The 14,670-nt window shown below is 39.9% G+C and overlaps 1 protein-coding gene across 6 annotated transcripts in view; it reads left to right on the top strand.

Moving 5' to 3' along the window:
• Nucleotides 1–14,670, top strand: part of GRIA3 (glutamate ionotropic receptor AMPA type subunit 3) — a 291,809-nt gene that overhangs the window by 260,501 nt on the left and 16,638 nt on the right. For 4 of the 6 annotated variants that reach the window (XM_067723332.1, XM_067723331.1, XM_067723329.1 and 1 more), the window contains one exon: nucleotides 5,672–5,919. In XM_067723332.1, the coding sequence (XP_067579433.1) occupies nucleotides 5,672–5,919 (248 nt within the window). Of the gene's footprint in view, nucleotides 1–5,671; nucleotides 5,920–6,480; nucleotides 6,596–14,670 lie in introns of all 6 variants that reach the window. The other 2 variants (XR_010940002.1, XM_067723330.1) reach the window with 1 other exon arrangement.

The following is a 14,670-nucleotide window of genomic DNA, read 5'->3' as shown; positions in this document are numbered from 1 at the left end:
ATTCACTTTGTTATACAGCAGAAACTAACACACCATTGTAAAGCAATTACACTCCTATAAAGATGTTAAAAAAAAGGAAATTTGCCATTCTACCCATTTTTCCTCCACCAACAAAAATTTTTAAATCCAAATCACATGATAATGATTTTCGCTGACGGCAGACCATGCACATTCACCAGGAATGTGTCTGAAGATCCAGATACGTGAATAATACTTGCACATATAATTTCCTTTATAAAATGAAGTAATGTTCCTGTAAATATGAGACTGAAGTAATTTATAGTGCTATTAAATTCTGCCACTAAAACAAATTACGCTTTCTGTACTATAAATATATGTATTGTTTTTCAGCACTTCCTGTGTGTCAGGCACTGTTCTAAGTGAGATGCTTGTGTTAACTCATGTAATTTCTCTCAATAAACCTTTGAAGTGGACACTTTTAAAAAAAATCATCCCATTTTATGGATGAGGAAATTGAGACACATAGGGGCCAGATCATTTATACACTAGGCAAATGGGATTATAACACAAGCAGTGTGACTCCATACTCTCAACTACTGCACCATACAGTTACCTTGTACTGACCTGGGTCTACAGAGGAACACTTTTATGCACAGTGACAAGGAGCAACAAACACCATTGCAAAGAAAGCCAAGGGCTGAGTGGTGGGCTGAGCGCCCTCACTAGTCACTTGCTTCCACACACCAGCCTCACAGAGCCCAAGATTCAAATTCTCACCTCAACAAAAAAGCAAACTTCTCCATATCATTGACCTTCATGGTCTATCACAGATCGTCAGAACAGTGACTGTAGAATCCGTGAATGCTAGTGTGCTACTTTAGCTACCGTTTGGGGTTAATCTGTTCCTCCCCCATTCGTGTATTTCTCTTTCTGGATTTCATTTGCTAATTATCTAGCAGTTCTAAGAGAATTTCTTATGGCCTCTCTACATAACCATTGTCTACTCCTTCTTAGGTACAAAATGGTGCTCTGTGGGATGAAATAAATGAATCGTGGTGGGTTAGAGAAAAATGAATTTGCTGTTACACATCCTGCCCATAAATTTTAAAATTTCTTCCAGATGATTGAGCTAAGATCCAATACCTTTTATTGCCTTCAATATTTCAACCAAAATAAGACAGACTGCAAAAAAAACCAAAATGCTAGCGATATTTTTTTCTCAATGTTATACTGTCACTTAAACACTAGTTAGGAAGGTAAACATTTCAGCTTAATTTTTCTCACTGATGAGCCATTTCTTTTTCCCCTTTCTAACGTCCCTCAGAAATCAGTCATCAACCAGGACCCAATCATTTCTGCCACTAACTAACTTTTCATTTACTGCATTCATTAATATCTGTTGCATGTACACCACACACATTTAAAGTACCCACTTCAAGTACTGCCATTTTTTCTCCTAGAAATGCATCATTACCTAAAGGAATAAACCTTTTAACCTGTATCAGCAATCAAAGAGCTCAAGTAAATGATGAAGTAAATGAGTCCAAACTATACTACACTCAGATCAAATTTCACGGACCCCTTTGCCCTTGCCTTATAAATTTACCTTTGGAAGCAATGGCCTATTTGCAAATTGTGTAAGAGACAAATTGTTCTAACTCCCTCTCCCTTTCACTTAGATTTGATTGGGCCAAGACGAAGAACACAAAATGCCTCTTTGTAAGTGAACAAAGGTACACACCCACCACAGTGTTGTCTATAATAGCAAAAACTTGGAACTGGCCTAAGAGTCCTTCAGTAGGGGATTGGGTAAATAAGGTATGATATATTCGTAGATTAAAATGCTATGCAGCCATTACAAAGGAGAAAAAGTATGAAGAGATGCAAGGGAATGATAAAGACCAAATTCAGTATAGAGATTACTTTTGGCCCAGAGGAGGGGTATGCAATTAGGGAGGATACATAGGCACACTTCAACTAACTTCATAATATTTTATTTCTTAAGTTTCGTGGCAGGTACACAGGTGTTCTTAACATAATTTTTTGTATCTTTCTGTGCATCGGAATTATTTACTGCTTTGAAAAATTCTTTGAGCAATTGTCTAGGAAATTCCTACTGAAATGAAATAAAGTCATTGGGAATATTTCATTATGATGCTTAGAAATTGTTTCATGTGTCAGATGAGGATAACGTGATGTGAAATGAGCATAAATTTCAATGGATGAGATTTCATTTCAATCTTATTAGGAGGAAAGTTATTAGGGTGGACATCAAAGGCAGGCTAAGTGGCAAAAAACCAAACAAACCACGGATTATAAAACATATATCCTGAGTGGTTTAGCTGAGAAAGATCCAATGATCTTTTTTTTAATTAACTTTTATTGGAATATAGTTGATTTACAATGTTGTTAGTTTCAGGTGTACAGCAAAATGATTCAATCATACATATAATTGTAAAGCAATTATATTCCAATAAAGATGTTAAAAAAATTATACATATACATACATACATTTTTTTTAAGATTCTTTTCCCATATAGGCCATTACAGAGTATTGAGTAGAGTTCCCTGTGCTATACAGCAGGTTCTTATTAGCTATCTATTTTATATAGAGTAGTGTGTATATGTCAATCCCAATCTCCCAATTTATCCTTCCCCCCCCTTTCCCTGTTGGTAACCATAAGTTTGTTTTCTAATGAACCTATTTACAAAAAAGAAAGATCCAATGATCTTTAGAGTAACTTCAGCTCTAGAATTCTACAGTGCTATAAAATTAGTGCTGGTAGCCATTTTCACCAACCTTCTGATATCTTTGACCAAGAATCTTGTTGTCACTCTGATCAGGCCTAAGGTCAGTTATTAAATATATCTTGAGTACCTACCATACATCAGGCATTATGCTGGATTCCAAGAGGGCTACCAAAATGAATCAGGCATGGACTTGTCCTCAAAATCACCCAGAAACATGGAGAAGACAGACCCACAGCCAACTCACCTTAATGCAATTTAGTAAAAGCTCTATAGCAAACGTACGAACAAAGTACTTTGGGAGACTAGCTGAGGAAGCACTTCTGTGGGGACTGAGGTGAGTCAAGAAAGATTTCACAGAAGACATGATATTCACTCTGGATCTTGTAGGGTGAATAGGGATAATTCAGGCAGAAGCAAAAGCGTAACCAGAGGTAGAAGATATGCAAATGTGTGGCGTATTTCAGTGAACAGTGAGTAGTCCATTGTGACTGGCTCCTAGGAGAGTAGTCAAGATCATAAAGACTCTTGAGTATCATACGTAAGAGTTTGGATTTTGGCCTGTAGCTATTAGGGAACTATCGGAGAATTTTAAAGAATGAAGTAACCTGATGAGATTTACATTTGAAAGGAACACTGGAGGATAAATTGAAGAGAGAGGTGAGGCTGGGAGACCAGTTAGGAGGCAATGCAGTCTAGACCAAAAACAGGAGAGCCTGCCCCAGGACAACGGTAATGAGAATGAAAAGAAGACAAAAGGACAGACCCTGCAGGCATTTCTATGTTAGAATAAACATGGCATAATGAGAGGCTGAAGAAAGAATAAAAACCAAACTTTCTAGCTTGGATGTTAGGTAGTTTGCTGATGAATTTAGAAGGAGAACCAGGCTGTACAAGGAAGACAGTAAGTTTGGTTTGGAAATGTTTAATCTGAAAGTATCTCTAGGTCCATCAGGTGAAGATGTCCATCAGCAAGGCTTGTTTGCTGTCTCCCCAAACCATATCCTGAATCCAACCTCTTCCCTCTACCTCCATTGCTCCCAGCCTAGTCCAAGTCACAACCATCTCTTCCCTGGATCATTAGGATAGCCTCCTAACCAATCTCCTCGCTTCCACTCTGGCCCACCTCATAGTCTAGTCTCCATACAGCAGCTAGAGTAATGCTTTAAATTTTTAAATCTGATCTTCTCACACTCCTCCTCAAGTCCTCCAATGGTTTCCCATCACATGTAAAACAAATCCAAACTTTTTACCATGACCTACAGGGCCCTACAAGATCTGACCTCTGATTATTCTTCTCAGCTCTTTGCCTACCTTTCTCCCTTTTGTTCATTCGGCTTCAGCCATATTGGCTTTTCTTCCTGTTCTTTATGCAAATCAAGCATATTTCAACTCAGTGAATAATTTCAGTGACTCATTGAGGATCTGACTGCCATAAACACAATGCTTAATTTCCATGGTGATAGTTCTGGGAGTGCAAATAATTCTGGAATTATTTGAGCAGGTCCAAGCAAGCCTCAAGAAAGACACAATGCAGCTGGCCAAAGTCCAGAGAAGAGAAGCTAAATAAACAATCCAAAAAGCTGAGGTAGAGGCCAGAAAACGCCATAAAAGGATGCTTGAAAACATGGCATGTGTTTATAGTTTCTACCAGGCTATCTCACTTCTGGTCAAAGATTCTTTTTAATTTTTCTCTAGGGTTTTCATTCCTAAGGATCTAGCTCCCAACTCGATTGTAAGTCATGGGGTCACTGAGACCATGCTTCCTTTATATTATCCAAAATGCCTAACATAGACCTGTAAGTATTTAGTACATGTTCTAAGGACCACCTGAATTGAATTGAAATTTAATGGAATTAAATTCAAAAATCTAAGGATGAGGGAAACTTGGCATGGTACAAAAAACTAACAGTTTGGAGGGTTTGACCTCAATCTGAATTGAGGGAAGGACTCACATATTCTTCACACACCCCAGCAGAGTGGTTTGTATGTAGCAGGTGCTCAATAAGTATTTGTTGAAAGGATGGATGAAAGACTAAATATGTTAATGAAAGCTCAAGCAGTAGTGATAGAAAATAATGCTCCAATGACGGGAAGCAGTTTTTTTCATTCTGTCCTTGTCGTATAACAGGGATGCCATGCTTATTTCTAGACACTCCAGTTTAAGAGAGACACTGCTAGCTAGAACCCCATGGGAGAAAGACCCATGGGGTTCTATGAGGCTTCCGGGAATAGTATTAGACATCAGTGGAGTTTAACCTGATGAAGAGATGAAGAGGGGACATAACAACAACCTTGCAATATCTGAAGGACCACCGTGTAGAAGAAGGAACAGAATTACTTTGCATAGCTCTAGTGGATAGTAGTAAAGGGTAGGAGTCATAGAGAAACAAATTTCAGGTCAGAATAAGGAAGTACTTTCTTAGAATATTTAATGCCCCATACTGGAGTAGGCTAACTAAAATGGTTGTATACTCCCTTCCAATAGCCGTTTTTTGGTTTTTTTTTTTTCTTTTTCAGGCAGTAAAGGGTAATCACATAGCAGGATAGTGTAGGAGTGATTTCTGAATTGAGAGGAAGATTGAACTAAGAAAGTGTTTTTCAAAGTGTTGAAACCCATTATTGGAGCCATAAAATCAATGTAGTGGGTCCTGACTGGCATTTTTCTAAGTGAATTCAAATAGAATAGAAGATATCAGAGAGCATTACACACAGCAAAGGTGACTGTGGTTCAAATAGAATAGAAGATATCAGAGAGCATCACACACAGCAAAGATGACTGTGGTTTTGAGAAACCTATTTTGGAACCATGCTTACATACGTATGAATGTACTTACTGGGTTGCAGTGTAACGTGCTTTTCTTACTGTGGGTGGCAATCAAAACTATTTGAAAACCACTGCACTGAGGCCTCTTCCAGTTTTAATATCTGGTAGCTCTAAGAATTCTCATCTCTGTTGCAGAGATCCAAGATTGCTGTCTATGAGAAAATGTGGTCTTACATGAAATCAGCAGAGCCATCTGTGTTTACCAAAACAACAGCAGACGGAGTGGCCCGAGTGCGGAAGTCCAAGGGAAAGTTCGCCTTCCTGCTGGAGTCAACCATGAATGAGTACATTGAGCAGAGAAAACCGTGTGATACGATGAAAGTTGGTGGAAATCTGGATTCCAAAGGCTATGGTGTGGCAACCCCTAAAGGCTCAGCATTAAGGTGGGTGGAATAATATAACAATATCCGTGTTGTTATAGTATTCCACCTACCCTGATGCATTTTGTTGTCATTTTCTTTCTTGTGGATTTTGAGGTAACTTTTAAAAGTTTAAAATCTACAATATTCCATGGAGTTAAATAAGACGGTAAATTATGGTCTCATCTATTTAATGCATCCATTTTTTTTTAATGTTCTCTCTCTGTGTTGTCCTCTCTGACTGTTTGTTGCTGTTTAATTTTACAGTTCAACGGCTTTTTCAATTTAAATGGTAAAAGCCAAGTTATGGTACCATATGTGACGAATGTTAATTGCATGGATGTGGTGTTCTTGTTACTTTCTTTATCAAAGACAATCTCCCCATCCCGCACACTTCAGTTTTGAGCAAATGTTATCCTCCATGCCACCTTCCAATATTTAACCCTGTATTTGCTGTACAGACATTTTTATAGCTCCACGTTCTGTGAAATTTAGCCAATTTGTCCTCTTGTGCTCCTTTTTATACGTTAACGATTTCCTAAGCATTTGTGCATTTTCTTACAAGTTATGTTTTATCGTTTCAAGAAATGCTGTTAACCTGGCAGTATTAAAACTGAATGAGCAAGGCCTCTTGGACAAATTGAAAAACAAATGGTGGTACGACAAAGGAGAGTGCGGCAGCGGGGGCGGTGACTCCAAGGTCAGCCTCAATGTCACCACAACCGGGTACCCTTAGTGACGAGTAATCGGCAAGACTGTTATCTTATTATTGAGGAGAGAGCACAAGACTCACACATAAAGTGGAATGACCAGGTTATTCCCTTGCCTGGCAGCTTTGGGACCTAGAAAGGCTCCAGGGCACCGCCCGCAGCTTTGATCTAACTTGGGTCCCTTCTTAAACTCCCAGACAGAGGCTTCCCATCCACACCCCTTCCCTCCCCTCACACACCAGACCGCTTGCCTTATGAAGGCTGTGGTGTAGGTTTCAACGCCCTAGGCTTTCAAGAGCCCGAGGCTTTCCTTAAGACTGTCCCCACCTGCCTCGGATGAGTGGTGTGAGAAATCAAATCCATCTACTGAAAAGTCAGGTTACAGCCTTTTTTCCCCTAAGGCATGACGGTATGATGGTTGCTTACAGTGGCTGGCTGGCTTCTTCCATCATGTGTATGAGTGATGAGACGTTGCTCTCTATATGTGATGGCCTATTTAAGCTGGCCCCACTCAACTTGAAAGCCAAAGAACAAGCTCAGTTTCAAGTTAAATGGGGTCTTTCTTCAATAAGTCACCACATATATAGACTTTACAAAGATATTTTGTATATTTAAACAAGCGCGTCACCTAACTGATACTCTATGTGTGTGCATCCCTGATGTGGCTTCTCCTTAGCTGTGTTCTTAGTTCAGGTAGGTGTAATGGTTATCCAGGCTACCGTTGTGAGAAAAAACCATCTTACTTGGCATTCCTTCGGCTCCTTAATGCTATTCGGGGCTAGAAAGAATGAATAGCCTTCAACCAAGCAACAAGAAATAGGGGCGAGCTCAGAAGCCACAACACCAAATGATGGAAAGACACGTTGGGTAAGTACAGGAGAGGACCTGAAAACAGAATCCTCCATGGCCCAAAGGGCATGAGAATTATATTGAAGCATGTACGATCGGCTCTTGTACGACCAAGATACCATGGGCGTCTTAAGGTGAAGAATAGTGTTTCCCAATCAGAGACGAACAGACAGGCAAGCCGAAACTTTTCTCCTTCAGAGACAATGGTTACACCTCTGCTCCTCTCTTTCTCTCTCCACTCCTCAGGACCCTGACGGAAAAGTTAGTTTGCCAGTCTGCAGTATAATATGGGTTTGGAAACACAGAGCACTTTCCAAGAACTAAATTTAAAAATGACTTTCTTCAGGACATAATCTTACCAAGCATTGGCAAGGTCTTTTATTGTAAAACCTTGATTAACCAGAGCTCACCTAACCAGTACCCCAACTAACTGAATTGCCCCCCCCCTCAGTACTCCACATTGATGAGGAAGCAGCAGTAGTACCAGAAAAGAAGACTGCAAGGAATTGATTTTTTTTTCAATCACTTGCCAAGAGATGACCCATGGTTGGGTCACACTCAGCTCTGTCTCCTCTATCTTCTCTCCATCTGGATTGACCCTCAAACATTAGAGGCCGCTTGCCTGAGGCAAGAAAGTGGATACAAGCATTTTGAGAAAACAAAAAGTGTGATTAGCTAAGAATGAGACAAAATGAGTATTCTTATTGAAAATTCCATCCATCCCTTATGGATTCCAATTAATCAAGGTTTTACCATGTGTCAAAAAGCAGTAACTTCCTCTCCCACCAGTGTGAACTGATGCCATTCACGTGGCTCATTTGAGTTTTGTAGTGGCTCACCTGATGCCTAGAGTATTTAGAACCTTCTTCCTGGTCTTTTTTCTCATATTATTATCAGGCCACGGAGAACCTAATTATATCATTCAAGTGAGTTGCAGAGTGAAAAACTGAGCTGGATTGGATACGTGGCTGTCACGAATTCATCATTCATACCCAGCACGGTTAAAAAGGAGCCATGGACTGTATCAAGATGACTCTAAAACATCCACAGGATGCCAACTGCCCCGAAGTTCTCAAATAGCCAGATGTTTGATGTTACATAAACAAAAAAACCTGCACACATCTGGCTGAATTTTTACTTTTCACCCAGATATTTCCTCAGCTAATACTGCTGCAAAATTATCAAGTAACTTTGTTGCCAGCCCCACGATTTCCAGATTATCTGATTTTTGATATGCAAATAGAAAAATATTTCAGTAGATCCTAGATATTTCCAACTTCTCTGACCATAGTGCTACTTGCCAGGCATCTTTCAAATCACTTTTTTTTGGTCATTCCTCCAGACAACCTTTGGAAATAAGTCGACCCCTTTCTCAACTATGGATAATAGTATGATCAGTGTTGCCTATCCAACAATTGCTTATTCTGTTTCTGGATTACCAAGGAGCTTGCCTTTATCTCCTTCCTTCTTGCTACCTGCAGTTTTCTGAGAGTGAGCAAGAGAAGGGGCAAGAGATGAACTTGAATCTGTTCCCACTATTTAGTGGTGATGCCAAAAACAAATCAATGGAGAAGAAGGTAGAAAAGGCAGTGGAACCTCATTACTTTGGAGCCCTCTAATTTATAATTTGAGATAAACTGGACAGGGACCAGTCTACAGTCTAAGAGAGGTTGAGAGGTTTGTTAAGCAAATGAAGAGTTTAGACTAGACTGCCAGTTGAATTTTTCCTTAAGAGAACAAACCTTTTTCAAATGTCGGAAGCATTGTTTTAGATATAATCATATTCAATACAAATTTATCTGCTAAAGCAGTTCTCACGAGGACCTCCACTAAGGCAATGTTTTAGAGTGAGTTTGAATTACAAAACAGACTTCAAGCAATGAAACTGTCATTCTTCGAACCTATTTTGTAATTCAGCACTTTCTTCTTCAGATAATCCTTCACCTCTGTTAGTCCAAATCAGTGAGTCTTAACTGTATTAGTAAAATGGCTTGAGAATTACATTTCTTTATTGTATTCCATCCCCAGTTAACATGACAATTGACAAACAGATCATCATTTCATAGAGAAAGTGAGACCCAGAGATGGTGGTGACTTTGAGAAGGTCACACAGCTAATGCTGTCACAAATCTCTGCTGACTTTCAGGGCCACCTCTGGTGATAATATTGTAGACAGCAATTTATCACATCTACCCATCCAATGAGCAATGTGAATCTGATTGCATGTGATATATTTCCATAAAAATCAGGTTTATTCTCAACTACCTTGGTTACAAGGCAAATAGCATATTTAAGCCATTCCAGCCCTCAGTACTGATGACTAAAAATGACAATAATCACAAAGCCTGACATTTATGAGTGCTTTTACTTTTTCAAAAACGCTTCTACACCTATTATCTCTGAGACCAGGAGACAGAGAAAAGCATGTATTACTTATCTCGCTCTCCCCCCCCATCTCTCTCTCCCCCCTCCCTCTCTCTCTCCCCCTCTCCCCCTCCCCCCTCTCTCTTTCTCCCCTGCAACCTTTAAATAATGATAAACGGGCAATTATGTTAAATTGTTGACTTTTCCCCCCTGACATGAGACATTACACATTCTAAGCCTTTTCACAAAATGTTACTATTCTATGGAAGAAACAAGCAATGATCAGGCTGTTTTAAATGTGCACTCGCTTAAGCTAATGAAATAGAGTTTTTTTATTTTTCTGATACAATGAATAAAGACAAGGTCAGTCACCAGGGTAGCCCCTGCGCCAGCCCTACAGGTTAGAACTAAAATACTGCTTGGTTTTACCAGTTTCCTAAACCTGGGCTAATTGGGCCTAAACAAATCAGACTTGATCCTTCCATGATGGACTATAAATGCACAGGCAAGGATCGGGGAAATTAGAGCTGTGGTTTGGGAATTTTTAACCTGCAAACCACCCTTTTGTGTTAGTGCTTTATTACACTGTGTGTGCAAATGCCGTAATTAAGAGCCAATAAAGAGCGATAAACCCCAATCACCAGGGGTTTGTGACACAGCCAGTGAAAGTCTGTCGCTGTAAATCACAGCAGAATGGAGATTCAGCTGCTGAATTACCACATCAGCCTCCCTCCCCAGCTGCTTGTCCCCTCAAACTTTCAAATTCTTCTGATCCCCCCACCCACCCTGCTTCATTCCCTTAATCTTGGGTAAAGGGCACCAGCTTAGCTTCCCCATGTAACCTTACCTTACCTGAAGGGGGCTGGTCACTGAAACAATCTATTTGTGATGGGTGATAAGGCATTATAAACTCTACCCCACCTCACCCTAGAATTGTCCTGGTTCTAGTTCTATCCAGGGATTTAAATCGACTTCCAGTGTGCATATTTTCCACGCTGAAGATCAGCACACTTTGCGTGCTTTGGGGGACACTGGAACAGAATGTTTAAAGGAGACCATTCTGAACTACTTGACTGCAATGAGAGTTGCCTTAACTTGTAAGGCATATAGGCAAGTAAGGGATAAGGATAGGATATGAACTTAAACTTCCATTAAATAAATGGTTGGATGACCATTATGATTTATAGAGTATTGACAGAGAAATGCAGTTTTATTATCTTCGCAAATACATAGGAACTAGAATAAACTAACCAATGTGATGCTAGGGAAGAACTTACGGAACTTGTTTTAGTAAATTCCAAAAATGGCTTGCAATTAAAATTAGTTGTGCTTCCTTTCACATGGGTGCTTTTAAAGTACCTAAAAAGAGTTGTTCTCTTAAGAAATTCAAACATGTTCCTCCTCCCTATAACTAACAATCTTTTTTTTTAATCCCATACATTTGCTTAGCAAGTGTCCTATTCAGAGATAGAAAAAAATTTATACTTTAGGACAGCACATTTCCAAATGTCCTTGGCTTCTGTTTGGTGGTACGGAGATGAATGATGTGGTACTGTGTTTCCTATATATATAAATGAGATCCTCAGTTTTGTGTGTATTTCTTCTTCTTCCATGTATGTCTACAATTCTCCTCTCCTATGCCACCATCTCTTAACCACTTCTCTTCCACACCCAGAACTCTTTGACATTCTTGGGCCTTAGGTAATTGATGTGAATCTGCATCTGTCTTTTACCTGCAACAAGATGGACCTTTTATTGGCAGGAGCCATCCCTAAAGGTAGACATTTTGGATACCCAGGGTTAAGATGGATCCCAGTGACTCTCTATTGACACTGTTATGTGTGTAGTCAAGAATCATTACAGATTGATCGCACTCCCTGGGTCTTAGAAGAAGTTCCTGTGAATCACCGAGACTGGTTTGGGATCAAGGAGTAGGGTGAGTATATTATGCTCTTCGTTGGTTTGCATGTCTCTATGCTGGTGCCGCCTCCTGGAAGTATGAAGAAACTGACAGTTATCTTTCCTGATAGTGACTAAATGTGCTCCTTGAACTTACTCAGGTTTTCTTTCCAAGAGCAAACCCTCACTTTCTTTCAAGTGGCTACTTCAAACAAGGGATCTTTTTGCCTTAAGAACTGAACCAGTCCAGGGACTACCAAAACCATTGATTTTACCAGATGGTGTTAAAGAATAGATTCTACCACCGGAAAAATATATTGTAATCCAGAAAGAAAACATTTTAAAAAATTAATCCATTCTAATGAATTTTTTTTTCAAATTGACTGCGTGGCCTTAACATGGTTTCTATGATTAGGATGTGATTGTTTGCCTTTGGTATTATCCTGATAACTTGAATGTGTTTCTTATTGACAAATAATGAGCAAATGTCCAACACCAGAGCTACAGAAAGAGGAGCAGGACTGAAAAGCCTGAAGGTAAGAATGCTGTTGAACAATTGCTAAGAAGAAAGACACCGCTGCAGTGCACAGTTAAATGGTGCATGTCTATGCCCTTTCTGCCCCTCTAAGACCAAATCATTTGGTTTCCTTTCATTTGGAAAGAAGAGTATAGAACTACACTCTCTGAAAGGTAGGACAGCCATGGAAAAGAAACACGAAAGATTTGAAATGATTGAAATACATTCGATGAGGGTGGGAACTGAGGTTGGTGGAACAGGGTGGGGGGCAGATTTCTTTTATGGAGAACTGAAATCCATTCTCTTTTGACTTCCTAGAGAGCGGTATAGCATCTGGCCCTTGGCACATGAGGCAAATCTCCATTTGTCAAAGGTGGCAAAAGTGTGGTCCAAGTGCTAGATTCACCATAAAGCTTACTTTCATCTGGCTTTGAAGCAAATATTTCTCAAAATATAGACCTAAGACAATAGCATACGTTACATTAAAAAAAGAGAGAGAGAGAGGGAGAGACTGACTCTGCTAGTGTGTCTTGTCTAGCATCACTGCTGGAAATGCAGAGAAGTGGATGCTAGCATGCGCGCTGGAAGAGGGTGGCATGTACCCTGGAGCAGCAAGCAGAAGTCAGCTTTCAGATCTGACATATAGACCCCCATTTGTTGCAATCTATTGGAGTGTAAGCTAAGACTGATTATTTTTCTATGGGTCATGGTCAACGGAGGGCCATTGCGGGGGGGAATAGGATGCTGGCACCCATCATTGAGATTAAACTCTCAATGAATATTTTGCCTAGAATCAGGAGAATGAACTAGATGTCTTCAGAAACATTTGTCATGTGAGTTTCTGGTCGGTTTCTGTCCTTCTCAATCTATGCCTCTCTTTCTCAGTACCATTGGGATGAACTAAAGAAAATACCCTTGTATGTGATAAAACCCAACGAAGTGTGATAGTTTGAATTTTTAATGGATCTCAAAACAGACTTTTCAAGTGAATCATATGAATTATGTACTTGGGAAATTATCTGTGGCCACATCTTAAACAAGACTGGCTTCTCCAGAAGCTTAGCATCTTCCCTGAGCCCCTTCTCCCTGTCAGGGACAAATTGAGTAAGAAGTCTTTCCAGACAAATTGGGTTATGTGAGACAGTCCACAACCCATAATGGTTTAGGTTTCCTGTTCTAGAGGGAGAGATTGGACAAAGGCCCAGTTTGGCAGAAATCCATCAGTGAAACTCACAACTTGTATAATCAAGGGATCTATCACTTTGAATTTGAGAGGTTATCATTTGGAAATGCCCTGGTTTTATCCACATATCTCCAAGTGACTTTGGGGGCTGCTTCTCTAGCACAGATGCTCATCAATAGGTTTCAATCACTAGCATTGTTGGGCCCTCAGTAAAATAACTCACAGCTTTCAACTCCTAACGTTATATGCATGCATTATTGAATTCCCTCTTTGCACTTATATTAAATTATGATCTCATTAGCAAGGAGTTAAATAGGTTTGAGCTACATTTGTGAACTACATGATATAAATACTGTCTCAGAGGAAGCGTCTAGCAGCTAAGCACTGCACAGCTCTGCAAATCATTGTGGCTGCCCCTGTGGAATGAGGGTCACTTGGGCGGCCAGAGTCCAGTATTGCCAGCAGTCATATGTGCCTGCTCCCAGCTTGTGGAGAAAGCTCAGGCTGATCCAAGGGTAGAAAGATTAAAATAACTTAAACCTTCATTCTCCTAGAATGCTGCATCCAGAAACCCCTGTGAAAAGAAATCGATAAAGCTTCTTTAAAGGGGTCCAGATACTAATGTAGTCTAGGGCATATTTTGAACTTCCACAGCCTCCAACAGCTACTGTAGAGAGGTAAATCCCTTTACTACACATTTCCCAAGGTAACCTATGGAAAAGAATATAAAGGACTGTAGAATAAATCCTTTTATCCAACAAAGAATCTTCTCTTGCTTGGTTATCAATTGGCTTCAACTTCATAAATCAAGCCCTGCCTGGGCAGAGATGTCTGTAACTGCCTTCCTGCCTGAAAAGGCTAGGGAAGCAAGTGAGCAATTCGGAAAGGTGACTTGTCACCGTGAAAACCTGAAATATATTCAGTAGAAAAGCCAGTGAAAGATGGCTTTTCTCCCTCCACTGGGCCGAAGATAATTTTTAGAAGTTGTTCCAAGAAATCACTAGGTACCAAGAAACAAATGCAGTAACTTAGAGTGAGCTTCAGATGAAGCATAGCATGAGGGATGGGCTTCCAGCTTAGCTTGTGATAAGTTTCTGTTATCATCATTCAGACATTGTGTTCTTAGAGCAAGTTTCTAATTAACTATGCAAATACACCATCCTTGCTCGCATATTTCTTTTACTTCTCTGTGATCTCCTTGTCTTTCCCTCCATGACCTACATATTTACACATATATCCATCCCTCCTAAGGG

Source organism: Pseudorca crassidens, chromosome X, assembly GCF_039906515.1.
Source record: "Pseudorca crassidens isolate mPseCra1 chromosome X, mPseCra1.hap1, whole genome shotgun sequence".
Taxonomy (NCBI): domain Eukaryota; kingdom Metazoa; phylum Chordata; class Mammalia; order Artiodactyla; family Delphinidae; genus Pseudorca; species Pseudorca crassidens.
Note: the sequence above shows the minus strand (reverse complement) of the source record. Positions and strands in the feature narration are given on the sequence as shown.